Here is a 20,434-nt window from a genome sequence, read left to right as displayed (position 1 = left end):
ATTTCATAAATGAAATACTGATACTGGCAGAAAATGCCACATTCCAGTGGTCTTCTGTCTCAATTCTGACATCTGCTTACCATAAATAACATCCTGCCTCTTGACAGCTCGTTTGTCCTGCTTCTTGCAGAACTTGTGCTCCACTGTCAGACTCCATGACTCAGCCTCATAATCCACAGCGTCCGCTGAGATGTCACTGTGGATATACCCGTCCACACAGTCTATAGACAGAAGAAAACAAAATTACTTCAAACCTTGCAAAAATTGATTTTACGGCCACTTTGGGGAAGCGGAAACAAGCTATGAATACAACACTGACATCAACAGTTGTCTATTTACACGTTCAGCAGACACAGAGCCTCTAGCAGACTCATTTGGAGTCGAGTTTGAGTCCAATATTCACTCTCCTTGTAGCTCTGTTTTTAATCTCCGCTAACACTCGAGGGAAATATCTGGCTCTTTAGTTGCTAAATGTTCCGCTATGTTCACCAGCTAGTCGCTAACTTTGTCTGCCGTTTTGTACTGTGGAAGTTACATACAGTGGATATTAAAAACTTTTTCACTTAAACAGCTTTTACTGCCTGTGGCTGGAAACTACAGTGAACTGAAACAAAGTTGTGGGTCGGAAATGGGCCAGAAAGATGCTATAAAGTTTGGTAAAGGCAAAGGGAACCTCAGGGTCAGTGTATTCTCTGTTGGTTCATCACTACGAGCAATTCCCTTTTACATCCCACAAGATAAATTCATCCATTGTTATTATAGAAAATACTGATTATAGCCACTTAAGCATTTACTGAAAGTGGACACAGATCTTAACTTTCACCAGTCTCAGTTTATTGCTTCATCCCTCCTTATAGGATACAAGGTCGGCATCTTCTTGCAGCAGGAAACAGTTTTGGTGCATGGGGACATAACATCCATGTAATAACCCATGTGGTTCTTTTTGGGTAATTTTCAAAAATCTGTGAAAACTGAAAACAATGAATCTTATTCATGTCCTACCTTCTCCAAAGGATGAGTCAGTGGAGGTGGAGGACACAGGAGTTGGTTGGAGGTCGTCTGATTGGCTGGTCACCTTCCACGTATCCAGCTCTGTCTCTGAACTCTCACTAGGCCGACTGTAACACAGAGTAGAGAGTTTTAATTTATACCAACTTTTTAACACCATAGCCCATGAAGTCTGTGAGTTTTATTACCTGTCACTGTTGGGGAAACCTCCAGAGAGTGGGGATGATAGAGGTACGGTGTCCTTCCTCTCTTTAGGGGTCATGGCAGGTAGAGAGTTGGAGATGGGGATTGCACACTGTGGAGTGCTGTCTCTCACTGTGAAATCTATAGGAAAAGCAAAGAAAATGACCCTTAATGACAATAATTGTCCCCTGTGCAACCACAATAAAATGAAAACTGACTGAAAATTGAATACACAACATGGTTAAGAGAGCTTAACAGAAAAAATGTTCAGTGACCGTTGACCCTTGTGTTGTAAACTCACTCTGTGGGAGGGATGCTGTCCTGTTCTTCACCATGGTAATGCTATACTTATCCTGTAGTTTCTAAGTAATCCAAATGAGAGAGGCTTGTTAGAGCATATAAACAGTTGACACAAGGACAGGCTCAAGTAGAGACTAGTAGCTCAAACAATTTTCCTTCCAACACGTCAGGACCTCATTTCCTGATAATGATCAATCTTAGGAGTTAAGAGTGTTTCCTAAAAGCATTTACACGAATGCAACGTGAAAATGCACATCATTCTATCATCATTTCTCTATTAGACTTGCAGTATGCAAGTGTGGGGCAAAAAAATACACGCCATGAATAGAAAGAAAGGAGAGGATACAGAACATGAAAATATACCATAAACTGTCAAATAAACTATTGAATTAATTTGTGTATGTTGGTTTAGTTTTACTTTCTAATTTAAACATCCACATCACTCATTTTACAATAAAGGCAACTCAACAAAGAACATCTGTGTTCATGAAAAAGACTTAAAAATGTACAAAAATAGTGAAAACTTAAATAAAACATTTGAGTTTTGGTTCCTCCTGCAAGTTATGGAGCTTCTTAAGATGCTCTCAGGTTCCTACGAGTGTTTAGAGGTCACTTGTTAAGCTACGATTATTTCTGGGCGCGTCTTCAGTTATAATGCTTTTGGGAAACACCTTTTACACTAAAGAAGGTTCGTAAGATGGATTTTACGATCATCTTAGCCTTAAGCTGCTTTTGGGAAATGAGGCCCAGGACGATACTCACCTTCAAACATGGGGGGACAGATTCTTTACAGCCCTTATGGACTATGGCAGTGCAACCTGGGAAAGAGAGACATATTTTAAAAGTTTATGTACATGCATAAACTAATACTTTTTGCACAAAATATAAATGGAAGGAATTACGCTATTACTTACTGGGGCAATGAAGAAGGTCTTTTCCAGATGCTGGTTTGTCACACACCACACACACCGTGGGGCCCAAACAAGAGCCTGTTGCAAATCGATGTCCATTTAGCTGTCTATCCTTGGCCTCCCTGTCCTTCCCTTTCCCCTTGGAAAACCATGTCAGAGACATAGGTGTAAACAAAGAGGCCATACAGACGGAGAGAAAATGTGAAACCTAAGAGCTCTGAGCAAAGTGGGCCTTAATTCACATTTCTAGATCTTTGTCTTGTTTCTATTTGCAGGGTAAACTCCCAACGTATTTAAGTAGATATATGAGCTGAAAAGGAATCCCCGCCTTTTTCCAAACGTAAGACAGTCCACTGACTAGGAAATGGAGCATAGCATAAACAACAGATGCAGGTCGGGGAGGGCTTCCACTCTCTGTGCTGACTCAACAACAGGGGATTAATCATTAAAAGGAAAGAGGCTGGACACCATGTTTGGTCTGTCATTCTGACCTTGAGTTATTCCCACAAACATTTCCTTGTGTCTCCCAGAGAGCAGAAAGACAGAGTCACATACCTGGGATACTAGACCATACTAATGTCTCTGAATTAGATTCCATTTATAGGAATGAATACTAAAGTTTAATCCCCCATATAGAACACATAATTAAGCTATTAAACTAGGTTAAGAGTCTAGTATACATGTTAAGTTGGCTTGCATGCACAGTAAGAGCAATGAGGAGTTCTAGCTTTTATTAGTTCTACCTAATATTATAGTTGAGGTTTTGTTTTTAATTTGTTGAAGTAGTGAAAAGGAGCAGAGGCGAGGACTATTTGTGGTTTGGGTTTACCTTGGTCTTGTTGCGTGTACTGGCCATCCTGTTCTTGAGAAAACTGAAGGTACGAATGACTTTGTACTTCTCTGACTCAACCTTGGTTGGGATGTTGTACTTATCCAACTCTTCCTCTTCAATTCTACCAAAAATAAAAAAGAAAAAGAAAAATCAGTGCAATTTCCTACCTTGCATTTGTGTTCTACAACTTAGAACACAAAAAAACATCCATTGTAGGTTCATGTGTTAGTCATTAAAGTTACGCCATCCTGATTTTCTTCTTGCTGTGTCTACAAGACATCAAAAGCAAGTGAGACAGGCTCACGTAGGTGCAGGCTTATATTCTTATATGCTTATAGTACACAAGCAAATAACTGGTTTGTGACCTGGTTTGGAGTTAGTCCAAACTGAAACTGCTTGCCAAGATAGGACATACAGCTCATCCTGCATTATGATTTTTCCAAATGTGTAGTTACAAGTAAAATACATGGAAGCAAAGCTATTGAAATGGCATTCTGATCACAGAAAATCTGTTGTTAGTTACTGAAAATGTGGCAAAAAATTGGAACTCATAATCTCCAACCCTGATGCTGTGAAAGTAAATTAAAATTAGTAGAAATGTTAGAGGCGACAGACATGCAAAACAAAAATGAAAGACTTCTGGTGCGTATTGTTAAAAGACAATAACAACATTCTTTTTATTCCACTGAGGAGAGGAGAGGAGAGTTGTGGTTTGTTGCCGTTAGGTGGAAAATGTGTCATAGGTTGTAGGGTTTTTAGGGTTAGTTTGTTTGTATTGGACGGTTAGGGAGGCTTGAACAGGCAAGCTCGGACAGGCGAACAGGGGTCGACCTCCACATACTCTTTGAGGAACTCTGACAGGGTGAGATGTTGGAGGGACTCTGCCAGCTCCATGCTGCCCTCATCATCAGCAGACTGGGCACGTTTACGAAACCTAGTCTCCCTGTGAAGAGCACCACACACACACGTATACACTCATATTTTAATGCTGACGAGGCGCTACAAAGGTCAAGGTCATGACACGCACAACAAAACAAGCATAAAACGCTAAGTTCAGTCAACAGGATATAAAAATAAATTCTGCCGGCTGTTTTATCTCTGAGTCTGTGCGGTATCTTCCACCAGGGGGAGCTTCTGAAGTGTGGCAGATAAATGACAAGAGGCAGAGAGACAAAAAAAAGCTGCCCTTGTTCCTAATGGAGTGGCAGTCAAAATAGTGGAACAGGAAGAGGAAAGGATGTCCTTTTTTTAATCAGTACCACTCCCCTTAGAGCAAGACAGTGGCCATATAAAGCTTCAACACACTATTTTATATTAGAGTCTGCAGTTATTCAAATAATGAAGCATAATTTGCATGGGCACTACAACATACAGTGCAATCATTATGTGTTGTGACATGTATCTGGGATGCAGCTGGTCATATCTGAAAATAAGCTGCACTGGGGTGAGATGACACTGTAAGCCATAAATGGAAAATAGAGCAAAGGCATTGTGCCTAACAAAATTTTAAAAAAGCAGGGTTGAAAGTAGCTCAGGGTCACACAGATATCTACACGTCACTAACCACTGTTGTCACTAGAAGAAAAAAAAAACACCAGTAACGGACATAAAACCAGCTCTGCAACACAAGGACAAAAGAGACGGCAGCAAACTTCACAGAGTGCCCCGCTGTCACCGAGCAACCTGGTAGTCATGGTTACTGACATATGTTGCTCTTGGCGCTGAGGATTACATATTTGATGAGACATACTGTCATTTAAATTAAGAGCAAAAGCCCCAGTGAGTGAGGCCAACACGAAAGGCTGAGTCATTCGATATTTGCACAGAGAAACACTGAAAAGCTTCAGAAATACAATGCAGTCCAAAAATAAAAAGGTAAATAATATGTAAAGCATAAATACCTTTTCTCCTGTGCTTGATCTGATATACTGGAGGCTCTTTGTTCTGTAGTAATAAAGAGTGGGGAGAAGTTGTTGAACTGTGAAATCAAGAACATAACATCACATTTGACAGGCAAAGCACACGATGTACCAAATCTGAAGATTATTCCCTGTGGACTGGATGATTCAAAAGGAATTCATAACAAATTAGGATGTTTCATTATTAAATTCAGACTGTTCCAGAGTTACATGATTTTATGGAAAAGCCCCACAGGTTTCATTTACATGCCAGAGAAACTGTTTGCCATCTGAACTGGTTCATATGAAAGCATCTGAACACAACAACGATTGAAATGCAAAGTGACAGAGATGATCCTCAGGTACGTCACCAGGACAGGAAGATACATATGAAAGCTGTAGCACAGACAGACACAAAGTGCCGACCCCTCAGAGACTCCTCATATCTCTCGCCGGGCTGCAAAGCAATCAGTGTTTTCATTTTATCATTGAAAATTTGATTTCTTCTTGCTCTCCCACTGCTATTCTGATTACAGTAGGGCTGTGTCGTGATTAAGCAAACGATAAACAGACACAGATCTGCTAAGACATACATGCAAACACACGCCAAGGTTATTACAGTTTCATGGTTCTAATTTAGTTTTTGCCTTGATAATAGTGTTAATCCCACTTTCTAATTCCAACTCACTATTTTTAGTTCGCAAACTTTGTGACTTCTAGTTCAGTTTCATGAGCTATTTATACCAAACACATTCATATATTTCCATTTAAGATAATTAAAGGAAAATGGGAGCTGGTTTCATTTCAGGTTTAGCAGGGTACATTATTTGTGTTTTTAAATCCTGTTGGATAAATGCCCATAAATTTGGAGAACAGGTGGCAGTCATAATAGAAAGTACTACCCCCTCCACACACAGGATCAAAACTAAACATTAGGATCATGTTTCTGTTATGGCAGTTATATTCTGGACCAGGCAAAACAGTTTAATTTCACATGTACCGGTTTTAAAGCTGCAAAAACAGACTTTTTGGCCTCAGAAACAAGCTGTCAACACAACTGTGACATATTATCACCTTTTAAGTTAACGTAAGTCCAATACTTGTCTTCCTTTGAGCTCTGTTAAGCTCTCCATCAATTCCTGAAGGACATATCTGGCTTATAAACTGCAAAATGCTCCACTATCCATTCACCAACTAGTTGCTAAATTGTGTGTCAATGTGTGCCATTCGGTGTTGAGCAGTTGATTTATCAAAGCTTTTTTGCTGAAACAGTCGCCTGCTGCGGCTGAAAACAACACTGATGAGAGCGTTGAACCAAATCAGTAAAGTTGCGGGCTGTAAAATCAAAACAATGAGCTGAAAGAAGTCACAAAGCTCAGCAGAGCTGTGGGGAACTGTAGAGTCTGTTGATAATTTTCTGTGGGTTTGTTAATAAAAATATTGATTATTGCCCCTTTAAAATATTTTTTTGAAGTAGTTTACAATAATAACCTTGACTAGACACACATGCACGCATAAGCACTGACACTGACAGCGACATGCCGGCTATGCTGGGCTTTAGCGCAGTGTGACGGCTGCATGTGTCCAGTACTTACTACCAGGGTGGAGCAGAGACAGAGATTTAGACAGAGAGAGGGCCTGAAGAAGAGTTCTGCTGTGGCTGACGCTGTGGAGCACGGCATCTACAGGGCACAGTGGACAGAGGGCTGCTCACAACATCAACTATCACCATGTACAGTCAACTCCAGACTGAGAGCTCTTAAAACACTATGTCATGGGTTATTGTGAATATTAAAAAAACAAAAAAAAAGCAAAATTAGAATCCTTCTCTATCCAAAGAAAACTGTTAAAGAAAATGTTTGACATTTTGAGAAATATACAGGGCATATTTGCTGTCTTGCCGAGAGATTGATGTGACGATAGATTTTCAAATTCATATTCAAATTTGCTTTATTGGCATAGATGTGACAATAGCAATATTGCCAAAGCATCAAGAGTCAATGAAACAAACTGTTCGCCTCACCTGTCAAACAGTCACCACATATTTTGTTTTCTTTCGGTTGCCATGATTTTTTTGTGTCGTCCTTCTTCGATTGCCAGTTTGTGGTCACTGAGCCTGTACTTTGTTAGGATCTGTCTCTGCTTTCTATCTCCGGCAGTCGAGCGATATTCTGCCAGTTCATCATCTCTTTTTAAGGCCAGATAACATTCTCATTTACTTTGGCTTTTAGTTTCTTCTTTCCATTCTTCCAGATAGGTTTCTTTACATTGTGTTACAATTTTGTTCACTTTGATTGGTGTTTGGGAAGCGGTGTTGATATGAGACTTGTCAGAGTGTGTCTGAGAGGCGGCAGCTAGTCTCAACACCAACTGACATAGGGAACTCTTTTCTGGGCTCAGCTCTTGGGTTTGGAGGGCTTTGGAATGGAGGATGTCTGGTGGAGGGTGATTAAAAAATGTGATTGCTCTCTTTTGAATGTTAATTATCAGTGTGTGTCTGTGTAATTCTGGTTTACATGCATTTGTTGGTGTTTTTTCTGTGTTCTTGTAAAATGTATCTACAGAATTGTATGCATGTAAAGATTCTGTTGGATGTTTGTCCCAGCGGGTATAGCTATGATGACTGAGTGACACACAGTGCAAAGGGCAGGATGACATTTTCAAATATTTGATGCCAGATTTTAATTTAGAAATCTTCAAGCTTTTTCTTCTAGTGCATTCACTGCCATGTTGAAACTCCCTGATGCTGTTCTGGTCATGACAAAGTAGGTATAACTCATACTATGTTCAATGATATGATTAGTTATGGTAAACTCATATTTGTTCTCATGACATCTGGGACGTTTTTGAAAAATCATGACATTAGTTTTCTTCATATTTACTGCCAGGGCCCAGTTCTGACAGTACTTTTCTACTATGTCCAGCTGTTGCTGTAGTCCTTGTTCAGTAGGAGACAGTAGAACAAGGTCATCAGTATAAAACAGACACTTCACCTCTCTATCTAGGAGGGAGAGGCCAGGAGCAGCACACTGATTCAACAGAACAGCAAGTTCATTTATATACACATTAAAGTCGGACTTAAATTGCAACGCTGACAAACACCTCCTCTCTGGGTGAAGAATTCAGCTTGTTTGAGTCCAAACAGCACACCTATTTTCCAAATACATTGATTTAACCAGATCATACATTTTGCCTCCGATAACAGAATGTAGAAGTCTGTAATAGAGCCCTTCATGCCAAATAGAATTGCAAGTTTTCTTGAAGTCAATAAAACAAGTGAATATCCTACTGCATCTCTGGGGTGCTGTATTTGAGCATTTCATTTTTAATGCTGTCTGGACCACAAGCTTTCCTTGGCCAGAGAGATTTTGTCTGTTTATTGAATTCCTCCCAAGGGAAATCAAGGAGTTTTGGTTGTCTTTAATTGTTTCTTCTAATGTTTAGAGTTTTTCTTGTATAATAAATTGATCTGAATTAATTAGATTTATTCTTTGTACAGATTTTCAAAATGTGCTCTCCAGATGTCACCACTTTGGATGGGCAGCGCTTGTGGTTGCTTTGTGTTGAAATTGTTCCACATATCCCAGAATTGATTTTGATAAATGGTGTTCTCAATATCTTCAAGTTCCATGTGGGTATAATTTTGTTTTTGTTCCTAATTGTATGTTTATATTTGCTTAAAATTTCATTGTACCTACTGCGTAAGGCTGGGTTGTTTGGTTGGCGATGTTTTCATTTCCTATTTTTCTTAGGTCTTTTCTGATGGACTTGCTTTCTTGATCAAACCATTTGTCAGCATTTTGCCTTTAAACAGGCTTCCAGTTTTGTTTTATAAGGTCAGCTTTAATAGCTGCCTTATGAAATATCATAATAATATCATCAATCTTCTCATCTAAGTCTCGGAAAGCTCTCAAGAAAGCGTATATTCACCAAAATGTCGTGCTGTTGCAAACCATACATTTACTGGGAGTTGACTGTACTTAATATTAGTAGTAAGGTTATCAACATTTGAAAACTAGTTTAAGATTAACTGGATATAAAAACAATCCACTCTCACACCAACAAATCTTGTGAGACTGCCCTGTTAGAGACACACCAAACAAGTGAAGTTAGTTCATGGAGACATTGTTAGTTATGTGTTACACCAAGCTTCTAACTATGTGAGGTGGTTTAAAAGTCCCAACAGAGTTACTGACCAGGGCTGGTATCTGGAGTGTGGTTGTCCCGGGCAAAACGAGCAGGCCGCAAATTGATTTTGGGGGACGAGTAAGAATAGGAGCGCAGTCGTATCCCCTCGTCACCCAATTCCTAGATGAGGGAAGATATAATTGGAAGTAAATAGATAAGACTTCAGACAATACTTTCTGTGACATAAACTGAAAGTGAAAATATTTGATGAAAGTCAACAACAAAGATGGTATTTTACTTTTGTGGTGGGTTCACATGCTGAGGAGGCAGACTGGCTTCGAGTGCAAGTAAGGTCAGGGGAGGGAACAATGGTTTCAGTTTTGTCTTCATTTTTCTCAACATCTGACGAGAGCGGGGAAAGCGGTGACTTTGGCTCAATGCTGTCCTCTTCACTGTCCACTTCCAGAGCCACTAGACTGGGACTGGGAGTAACAAATAACCAGTTACACACACAGAGACACACTGGAACCCAGAACACTTGCCTTGATTTTCTATGATATTTAATACCTGAGGTCGCAGGTATCCATGGGCGGACTGTCGCTCTGATTGGTCGACTCAGAGGAGGCGAGACGGTTCAGCCTGGCGAGGGCCTGGTTAGCAGGCGAGAGCTGGGGAGAGCAGGACTCAGAGGGAGGGTAGAAGTCTTCTGAATAGGGTGGTGGTGTGTCGGTGGCAAGCAGGAGATATTCTGAGTCCACTGTGTCCCATAACCCGCTGTCAGTCCCTGTGCTGTCACTCGTCACTCCACTGACTCTGCACCTGGTGTCGACATCATCGGCCTGAGGCATAAACACAAGAAAGAACAGAAAGGTGCAACAGAAAGATCAAGTAAATAAAATAATAGCATTACAAAAAAGATTAGATGACCTTTCTGGGTTTAAAGAGAGAGATGATACACAACCTGTGTCGGCTGTGTGATGGTCTGATCGCTGCTGTTGATCATGGAGAGCAGAGGGCCTGTAGCAGGCTGGGAGAACTGGCTCTGAACTCCATTGGACTGCATGGGATGCCCATTTACTGTGATAAACATACAGCACAATCTCAGAATAGCTTCAGCATAGTTTATAATAATTCAAACTGGCTACTTCACATTGTCTCCCCTCCCTTTTCCCAGTTAAAATCAACTACTTTAGAGTAATTTACTGTACAAGATGCAGACATCCACTAGGAATTAGTTTTTGTTCTGCTCAATGATTTACTGTCACAGAACACAGTGAGAAGCTACTTTTGATTACCCTAACATATGTCTGGTTGAATACAAAGAGCAGCTCTCAGAGAAGCGTGAGATAAACAGATATCTTAACCAGACAATAAATTTCACTGCCTGAAACCAGACAACCAAAAACACATCAACAAACCTCCAGTAAATACGCCAAAAAGGAGAAATATACGATTACCAAACATGCCATTATATTGGGCTGTTCAGACTGTTCTGATAAGCCCTCTGTTCTGCTTCATTCTCGTTATTTGGGATCGTTTTGCAATAATTCACTGATCTTTCATTGCTTAAATGTCAAGGCTTAGACTGAGGAAAGGAAAATGTGATGAGACACTGCATACCTACTCCCTGTTTGACCTTTAAAGGTTTGTTTTCATAGAAACCTCCACATATCATCCCTACCAGCAGGCTGTCTATTTTCTGGAAAAAAGTAGATTATTGACTTGCATGGTGTCATTCTCTCTTTCATGTACTACATCTGCTTCAAGATGTTTATATTCACTCATTCTTTTTAATATTCAGAAATAAAGATCATTTTGGGTTAAGTTCTTATACCTGGGGACTCATCTTTCCAGACTCCTTTCTATTTTTACTTTATAACATGAAAAAGCTGCTTTTACTAACACAATATGTATTGATGTGCAGTGGTGGAAGAAGTATTAATTCATTATATTTATTAGAGCATTAACATTAACTGAAGTATTTATTTTTAGGCATTTCAAGCCATCTATAGATAGTAGAGAGAGGACACCAAAGAGGGAGATATGCAACAACTCGGACCAGGGGCATTGTGGTTCAAGGCTGCCATCTTAACCCCCAAAGTACAAGGTCGCCTGGAAGTGGAGCTAATTTTAACTCCTTTGTAAACTGTTGGGTATTTTAAAGGAATAGTTCAACATTTTGTAGCACTCTGTACCCTAAATATGAAGCCTCAGCCAGCAGTCAGTTAGCTTAGCTTAGCATAAACACTGGAAACAGCTAGCCTGGCTCTGGGAGAGAATAAATGCCCTTGACAGGCATGCTTCCATGCAGTCCGACAAAGACACCAAAGGGCTGATTGGTGATGTTTAGGCACAGGGAGTGAGATGGTTAGGGTAAAAAGATCAGGGTCAGAGTCAATCAGAGGCAGAGTAGGGGCAGGTCTTCATGGAAGGCATACTGGGTAAACATTCCCAACAAGGGCATTTAGTCTCTCCCTCCTGGCTCTATCCAAAGGTAGCAAAATCCACCTGCTACCAGAATCCCTAAAACTCACTAACCAACACCTTAAATCTTGTTTGTTTAATCTGTACGGAAACCAAAGTATAAAAATTAAAAGTTTTGGTTTATGTGCCAATCTTTTTCCTGGCTACATGCAGTGACTTCGTAGAACCAAACTTTGTTACCTTTGGACAAAGCCAGGAAAGCTGTTTCCCAATTTCCAATCTTTGTGCTAAGTTAAGCTAACTAGAACAGCTGAAAAAAGAAGAAGTGCTAACTGGCTGCTGGTTGTAGCTTTATATTTACTGTACCATTTCCCAAAATGTAAAACTCTTTTAATCCACAACAATGTATCATAAAGATTGTCATATCTTTTGTATATAAAGTCTGTAAAGCAACTAGTAACTATAGTTGTCAAATTAATATAGTGGAGTAAAAAGTGCAATGTATGAAATGTGATAAAGTAGAAGTATTAAGTATAAATACCTCAAAATTTTAGTGCAAGTAAGCAATTTTTGTGTGCAATAAATGTACACATTTGTAGTAGTGTACATACCCACTGTACAGTAGATGCAGGTGGGGGGCTTATAACAATGTGGAAAATTACCTCTTGATGAGATGCCATTTTTATAGCACTGTGTGCACTTTCCACCCAGGCTTTGATGTCTGGACCAGCCATGCCTGCACTAATGTAAGGGAAATCCTGGGCACCACAGAGGCATTTCCTCTCTGCTGCTCTCACACAGTGAAGACATTAGCATGGAACTCAAACATAAAGGGTAGGAGTTCTCAAATCCAATCATTGTATTTCACTTGTCTTCTCTATATCTCTCTGTATGCCTTGCATTTGTTCAGATGTGCATGCATCTTTGCACAAAATCTCCACTCAGTTTATTTTAGAAGGACGGTGAGAGATTGAAGCAGGACCAGTCTTGACTGGTAGACTAATTGACGAAAGCTAGCTCCAACAATAACTGACACTGCTGAGTTATGTCAGTGAATACAGAGAAAAACTTCATGATCATTTCGACAGATCTGGAAAAAATAACTCTGGATGACAACTTTGTACCACAGAAGCCTCAAGGCACTGTCATCACAACAAAAGCATTCAGCTCGTCAGTGAGTCTGATTACTAGCAATACATGAAGAAATCTGCAATCCCCCTAGGCTGAAAACACGTAGATCAATGCCCTTGTATTGTCACTCATCAAGCCACATTATCATACACAAACTCACACACACACTTCAGCTTATGGTCACAAAGTTTATGGGCTCCATTCAGCAATTCGGGAGTCTAGTCTCTGTAGAGTTTACAACACATTTCATTCTTCCAACAACAACACACAGGAAATTAGCATTCACAGTAACCGTGCCAACGCCTAAAAAATTTCAGCATCCTCCTTGAAGTTTTACAAGTGGGCCAGCGTTCGCGCTCACTAGACTTACACAATCTCGTGTGCACACGTGCGTTCGAAGAGAATCCAAGGTTAATGCATGTGTCTCACCTAAAATGTCACCTTTTGTAAGCCTACAGCATTCGAGCTTGTTAACATTCCAACTCTCACTTTAAATACAGAGCTCCACTGTCTGACCCAAGGGAGTCGGTGGAGGGGGGTGGCAGGGCGACAGGCCAGAGGGGGGCATCTCTCAGCTCAGACAGAGTTTGAGTGGGACAAGTCTGACCTCATTTCTGTCTTTGTCTCAGTGACAGGGCAGATTCCAGGACTTTCATACTGAGTCACTGCAAAGGCCAAGTGGGTAAAACCCCAACCTGCACCGCCCGAAGACACACTCTAATAATACAACTGTTAAATCAAAGAAAACTGCCTGAACCTTAGACAGAAGTGCATCCCTCTCTGTGTCTGTGAAGCATTAAGAGTATTGATTTCCTATTATGTGATTCAAAACAGAGCTCTGCATATTGTGCCAGCGTCACAAGAGAAAGGATTCCAGTCAGAGCGCTCGCAACCAGCTTATTATGCGTTGTTCCCACACCCTGCTGTTCAGTACAGCCACAGATATGTTGTTGTGTTTTTTATGGATTACCCATTCATAATTTAAGCCAAAATGTCAGAGTATTATTGCCACAATATTAAAATGGAAACAGTATTTTTGTCTGGATAACTCTCTGTTGTGTTTACCAAGCCAGAATGTTGAGCAAATAAAGAGAAGAGAGGAGAGGAGAGGAGAAGGGAAGAAAGGGGAAGAGAGGAGAAGAGAGGAGAAGAGAAGAGAAGAGAAGAGAAGAGAAGAGAAGAGAAGAGAAGAGAAGAGAGGAGAGGAGAAAAGAAGAGAAGAGAAGAGAAGAGAAGGGAAGAGACGAGAAGAGAAGAGAAGAGAAGGGAAGAGACTAGAAGAGAAGAGAAGAGAAGAGAAGAGAAGAGAAGAGAAGAGAAGAGAAGAGAAGAGAAGAGACGAATTACCAAATAATGAGGATGGATACTCTTCTTCATCATCATCGTCATCCAAAGAGAGAACAAGCTGTTCTTCAAAAACCTTTAAATAACAACAAAAAAACCCACAAAGGAAGCATGGCTCTTAGGCAAATTCAAGTATTGTTTACTTGAAAACAATGCAAATACACGCACAACAACCAGCAACAAATTTAAGAGGGAAATCTATAAACATTTACAGCACACACAACACACTGCGTACCACAGACTCACATATGCATCTGCATACTCACGTTGTCAACCAGCACATGCTCTTCCACTCGGAGCTCCTTGCTAGTGCCTGTGCAAAATAAAAATATTTAGCCAGAAGTTGATGCATGACACCCTCCAATAACACCCTCCTCCTCCTGTCAAGAAGAATCGTGTGGACCGCACGACATCAGGTCCTCTGGTTATGACTCTACTCTCCAGGAACGGAAAACTGGCCAATGAGATGTTGTGTTCGTCCAAAGCAGCAGGTCCAGAGGAAGAGCACATACTCCCTACTGTGAGGTTGTTATTTCGAGAGGATTAATGGATGGCTGCTGAAGTCGGGACAGGGTTAAGGTCAATACTGCGGTACACTTCCTGCTTCCCTTTATGAGTCGATAGTGCCATCTGCTATCTCTATGGTTACCAAAAACAGTGGCCACAGGTTAATTGAGAGATACAAAATGTGTGTGTGTGTGTGTGTGTGTGTGTGTGTGTGAAAGTGTGTGCATGTGCATGAACCAGAGACAGAAAAATAAAAGAGGTAGCGGCAGTATTATTGAAGATCTGCATGGATCTTTCTCTGCGTGTGGCTGCATGCCAGCCTGAGCATGTCACCCCAGGAAAAAAATACACAATCTGCCCCCTAAAGTTTTCCCTGTACACTCTGAGGAAGAACAAACACACGTGGAAAAGAGAGTGCGCCTTTTATGCTGTCTGTTGGAAGTGTTTTCTTAGTCTCTTTAGGTTGTATATGATGGATGTCAGACCGTACAAATGTTTGCTCAAGTGAATCTGTGGCGGTTCGTTTTCCACCGCTCCTCAGTAAAATCTGCACTCACATACCGCCACACACAGACAGAGCGAATGTGAGCTGTTTGTGCACGCAGAGGCCCAGCGTGATGGGCTGCAGCTAAAGATTATTTTTTATTATTTAATATGTTGATGATTATTTTTGGATTATTTTAATAATAATGTAGTCTTCCATCACAAGTCTTCAAATTGTTGTTTTGTCTGGCCGATAGTCTAAATTCCACTGATATTAAATGTAGAGTGACATAAAACAGAGAAAGGAAGCATCTGAAAAGCTGACAACCAGAAAAGTTTTGGCATTTTTGTTTCAAAAACGATTTAATTCTTAGTCAAATATAATCAACTAATCATTTCAGCACTAGACAATACTACATCTATGAGTCTTTGTGCACTTAGGTCACTCTGTGTGTGTGTGTACGTGTGTGTGTGCCTGCGCGTATTGCTCTGTGTGCTGTGATGTTCTGTTTTCCCAGGTCGGGTTACACAGCTGGAACATCCATGTGACAGCTAACATGTGGCACATAAAGGAGAACACAGTTAATGCACATGCTTGTCTCGAGCTCATCCCTCTCTCATGACGGTGTATTGTGGGTAAACAGACTCTTGTAGTAAGCAAGACAGGGAAGTAATTACAGGTCCCTACCAACAATTATTAGTACTTTTTCCAGGTGCTTTTTTGATAGTCTTGTTGCACTAACTACTTTCTCATGCAGGTAGCTCATGCGGAAAGAGTATCTTGTGATACATCTGTGACTCACTTGTAACCGAGCTTCTTTATCAGATTACTGCAAGTAGGTCTGAAGGTAAAAAATGGCTACTTCATGCAAGGATTTAATTCTTATTACAGCACATAGTGAAATTTAAAAAGCCAGCTTACCTTCATCACTAGGAAGGCCTTCATTTTTGTCTTTCTTCTCTACCTCGGTGTCGGTTCTAAGCAAAGTGATCTAGAACAAAAGCATATCTTATGTTTACACAGTCACACTGTAAATTATGTAGTTTAAATAATGTGATCAAACATTTCAAAAATGTCACACGATTTCATATCCTGTCTGTGTCTTTCATGTTAGCCACTCATTCCCTCTGATTTACCAGCTAAAAAAGCTGCAGTGTTTTATTTACTGTTAACTTGCTAGCTCTTATCACAGTGTCTGATTGCATGTTAAAGGGTGTGAAAGTCAAGGGCTTGCTGTTTACACAAGCACAAACAAAACCTATGCAAAAGGCCTTATCTCGACAGCAACGACACATGACATCATACGCGGAGATGCATGAGAATATTTATTAGCATTTTCTTTCCTATATTTAGCAGTAGATGTGACGATAATAAAGATTTTTTAATAAAGGTGTTCCCTCGTGGTTTGCTCTCACCAGTTTGAGGACACTGTGGTCTCCCAGTCTGTTTCGGAGGAACATGATGCCCTCCTGAGGGCAGCTGCCAGGAGCCTGCCGCACAGTCAGGGTCATTGAGTCTGTCCCAGGACAAAACCTCATCATGCGGGAGCTGTCCGACCACACACACCACACACCAGGAACAGGGCCGACTACTGGACCTGGAGGTCTGATAAGGCGAAAGAAAGAAGCACAAATGAACGGAATTGAAATAAAGATTATTGGATGTAAGGTTAACGTTGAGTAATTTACTGCAGACCGAAAGGAGCCTCCCTTATGAATCAGCCTTATCTGAAGTCTTTATTAGTCATCATGTGCGCAAACGTTGATATCATTTCTATTCACTGACGGGTTCTCAAGCGTTATCTGTACAACTTTGTCACTGCGGGAGGATATGTTGAATTATTAGTAGTTATTATATACATTTTAGGTGTTCAATTGTGCATTTCCACTACATGCAGCGACTGTAATCCTCTGATAACAGCTGCCACTTTTTGAAATATAACCTTAGTTGCTACATGTATGACTTTGACATATAGCAACTCTCTGTCTGCTGCTTGAGTAGATTTCTTTAGTTGTCTATTAAACAAAGATGGTTCAAGCTGTGAGTCTAATGTTTTCTTTTGCTGGTTGAGTGGATTTTTTTGTAGCATGAGTGTTATTTTATGTATTTTATGTATGGGAAAAAAGCATATTTACTTAGAAATGGCTTAGAAGTGTTTGATGTTGACAATTTGTGGTTGGGTTTCCCTGTGCTGACAACAATGCTGAAGCCATGACAAATCCTGTTTGGATGATTTGTAGTTTCTAGCAGCTTATTAACAGAATAAACAGCTAATAGCATGAACTTTACTTGCGATTAAGTAAGAAGGTTCCAGAAAGCCTTTAAACTCCTTAAGTAGTGCAAGAAATTCCCTTTCAAATGGCTCCTGGAAGCAATTAAAGATGTTTGTCTGAAAAAGTGAAAGAGAACACATTATGCATTACAGTAAAACAGATAAAAATCAAAGCCTTACGCTGCCAGCACCCTGAACATGGCATGTTCTCCATCCTTCTGTGCCAGCTGGAGGGGTGTGTCTCCCTCCTGATTGGGTAAAGTCAATGCCCTTTGACCTCTTGGCTGGTGAATTAAGAAACGGGAGAGATGGACCAAACCCAAACGCACCGCAAGGTGAAGGAGGGTTTCTTTGGGCTGAAGCTCAGCAGCTAGAGAGAGAAAGAGAGGAAAACACAGAGAAGATTTACAGTCAGACACATTGTTGACGTAAAATGCAGTATTTCCTAAAAGCAGAGGAAGAATCATTCTTAATCACACACTATTTTCAGCATTTGGGAAAAGTTTTATGCAGGGCTGTTTAAAGTGATTGAACATTCTGCATTTTAGTGTCTTAATCGAGCATACTTGAGTTGAAAGAATAACTGCTAGATAATCTTACAATTTGCCAACATGTCGCCATGTGGTAAATCCTTTTTCTTTGAGGTTACTTATGTAAACCTTTCCATCATTCTTCACAGATGTACAGATCATCTGCTGCATATGTATGGAATGTACTGCAGTAGCATACCATGCAGATGAAGGAATGAAGAGCTCTGGGTTACATAAGGTCAGCAGCATATCAATACTATTACTACCTAGAAAAACAGGATATTTCACTGAGCTAACACCTGCTATAAAACAGCTGCTGCCTCGTGCCTCGTGTGCACTAGAGGATAAGGAAGTATAAACAACAAGTATAAGGGCATATAAACAATGCCGATTCCGCTTGTAAATCTGAATGATGCTTTAACATGCACTCACAAGCTAATATGTTGCAGCAGCACCAACAGTAGTACTGATCATTGCTTAGCAGTCACAAATCCTGCATATACAATACACCCTTGTTGTTTTGTAAGCACAGGACAAAAGACTTATTAAGAGAGGACCACAGGTACTTTATCTTTGTGCCTATCCTCTAAGTGTGGGTAACTGGCTGAAAGTTGCCATGGTACTGTCTTTCAAAAGGTGAAACAACGTGCAGAAGAATTCAACTCTTATTTTCTCTTTTCCCTCCAATTTGTTGCTGGAGCCCCGAGATGAACTGAAACGCCCTGTCACCTCCACAATGGCGCCGTTAATTGTGACCCAGTTTCAGCAGACGGAGGAGAGTGAATGCTGAACATACCCTTCATGCAAAGTTCAACAAACAAGTATGTCATTGTCAAATTTGACCAGTGCACTGAAGGACTAGGGGCCAACAGCTATTTGCATTTGCACCTCGCCCATGTTTTGCATGGACATTTGCTTTTTCTAAGCAAGCCATGTACATAAATATACTGGTGTTTAATGAGAGGGCTGAACAGGGCATGTGCATTTGCTGCGTGCTCTAGTTTGTCTCTGGTCTCATTTTCTTTTACAATGATGAATACAAAACAGTATGGAGCTGCAACTATATCAACTCAAACTTTTCCACACTAGGGCAGACAATCTCTTACTTTAAATCTGGAAATGCACAAATGTTCTTTTTGCAGCATACTGTTAGTGTTTCACCACTGTTTCCTAATAATGAGGAGAGACTTCACTACTTTGAAATAATGGAACATCATAAATAACAAAAATCTGAGGCCAGACGCCAGAAACAACTCTGACACAGCTGTGGTGTAAAGGTGGGGGAGTGCAGTGCAGAGGAGGATTGTGGGAGTTGATTTAATAGACACAGAGGTCTGCAAGACAACTCTAATCTGACTGAAGAGGAATAATGGCAGTAATTGCTCTCCGTCTTTGGTGCACACCAGCCTCTGCGCGGCTGGTTGGCTGGTCCTGCACATCATGTGATGGAGGAGCTGTGCTACAGAATCAGATCTCATGTTGGGTTTTTAATCTCCTGAACACCAGAACAATGATATAGTTGATAGAGCAATGATATTAACCTAAAGAATTAATATTACCTGTAAAGGGTTTGTTCATCTGAATTGTAATAAAGTATACTTTCTAATGTTCCTCTAGTGAAATAAGGCTATGAGAATAGTATTGGTTTTAATTTGTCCAGTCTTTGAGGTTGTGAGATTTATCTACACCCCAAGCGAATGACATTCAATTTATGGTGCTCACATAACCCCTATGCATGACCTATGGAGATTTACTTTTTTCATTTACTTTTATCGGATATATAATGCTGTGGACAACATCTGAGCAGTCATTAGCATCAATGTTTTGCACAGCAAGACAAATTTACATTTGATAAATGTGTTATTTAGCCTATTTTTCTTATATTTATATTCCTAAATTGGTAGTTGTTACAAAACATGCACCCTTTGATGCAAAAAAATATTTGCTTACAATCAAATTATACTGTGTCATAGCTAGCTAACATTGGCTACTATAAGTACTGTTGCCGTAACAAGCTAGCTCAGTAGCTTAGCTAGACATAGCATAACTTATAACTCTAATGTTTGCAAGTTTGGTCATTTGATGATGAAAAGTACAAATAAACAGTACAACCTTCATATAACACTGGTAAATAATTAGTTTTACCTCTTTTGTTAGCAAAGATTATGAAGATAACTAAATATCATTAACAAAAACATTGATTCAAATATGGGTTATTTTTGATTCACTTTTGGGAGAGTGTAGGTCCGAATGACCTTTGCACGTAAGGGTTAAAAAAATTCAACAACAACATGTCTTCCCAGAAACAGTGTCCCTTTTCTCTGAATATGTCACAGACCCTTGGCTTTCTAAGAAATAGTTTCTATAAAAACAGGATGAATATGTCAAAACCTGGGCAAATAAAACCAAAAGATACTTCGAGTTAAGTTATAAAATACGGTTGTTTTTTGTCTTTTTTCCGTGAACCAGCTCTTTAGGAATG

The 20,434-nt window shown here is 40.2% G+C and overlaps 1 protein-coding gene across 4 annotated transcripts in view; it reads right to left on the bottom strand.

The window, feature by feature from the left end:
* Positions 1-20,434, bottom strand: part of arhgef28a (Rho guanine nucleotide exchange factor (GEF) 28a) — a 47,394-nt gene that overhangs the window by 14,793 nt on the left and 12,167 nt on the right. Inside the window, exons 5-23 of one of the 4 annotated variants that reach the window (XM_044333877.1) lie at positions 17,603-17,792; positions 16,566-16,755; positions 16,072-16,141; positions 14,426-14,472; positions 14,163-14,235; positions 10,222-10,337; positions 9,828-10,099; positions 9,559-9,742; positions 9,329-9,440; positions 6,728-6,814; positions 5,136-5,178; positions 4,076-4,177; positions 3,232-3,355; positions 2,406-2,541; positions 2,254-2,309; positions 1,493-1,553; positions 1,197-1,332; positions 1,003-1,118; positions 81-221 (exon numbers count right to left, since the gene is read on the bottom strand). In XM_044333877.1, coding sequence (XP_044189812.1) covers positions 81-221; positions 1,003-1,118; positions 1,197-1,332; positions 1,493-1,553; positions 2,254-2,309; positions 2,406-2,541; positions 3,232-3,355; positions 4,076-4,177; positions 5,136-5,178; positions 6,728-6,814; positions 9,329-9,440; positions 9,559-9,742; positions 9,828-10,099; positions 10,222-10,337; positions 14,163-14,235; positions 14,426-14,472; positions 16,072-16,141; positions 16,566-16,755; positions 17,603-17,792 — 2,256 coding nt within the window. The remainder of the gene's footprint in view (positions 1-80; positions 222-1,002; positions 1,119-1,196; positions 1,333-1,492; positions 1,554-2,253; positions 2,310-2,405; positions 2,542-3,231; positions 3,356-4,075; positions 4,178-5,135; positions 5,179-6,727; positions 6,815-9,328; positions 9,441-9,558; positions 9,743-9,827; positions 10,100-10,221; positions 10,338-14,162; positions 14,236-14,425; positions 14,473-16,071; positions 16,142-16,565; positions 16,756-17,602; positions 17,793-20,434) is intronic. The other 3 variants (XM_044333880.1, XM_044333879.1, XM_044333881.1) reach the window with 3 other exon arrangements.

The sequence above is a fragment of the Thunnus albacares genome, chromosome 18 (genome assembly GCF_914725855.1).
Source record: "Thunnus albacares chromosome 18, fThuAlb1.1, whole genome shotgun sequence".
NCBI lineage: Eukaryota > Metazoa > Chordata > Actinopteri > Scombriformes > Scombridae > Thunnus > Thunnus albacares.
This window is presented reverse-complemented; position numbering and strand designations above follow the sequence as displayed.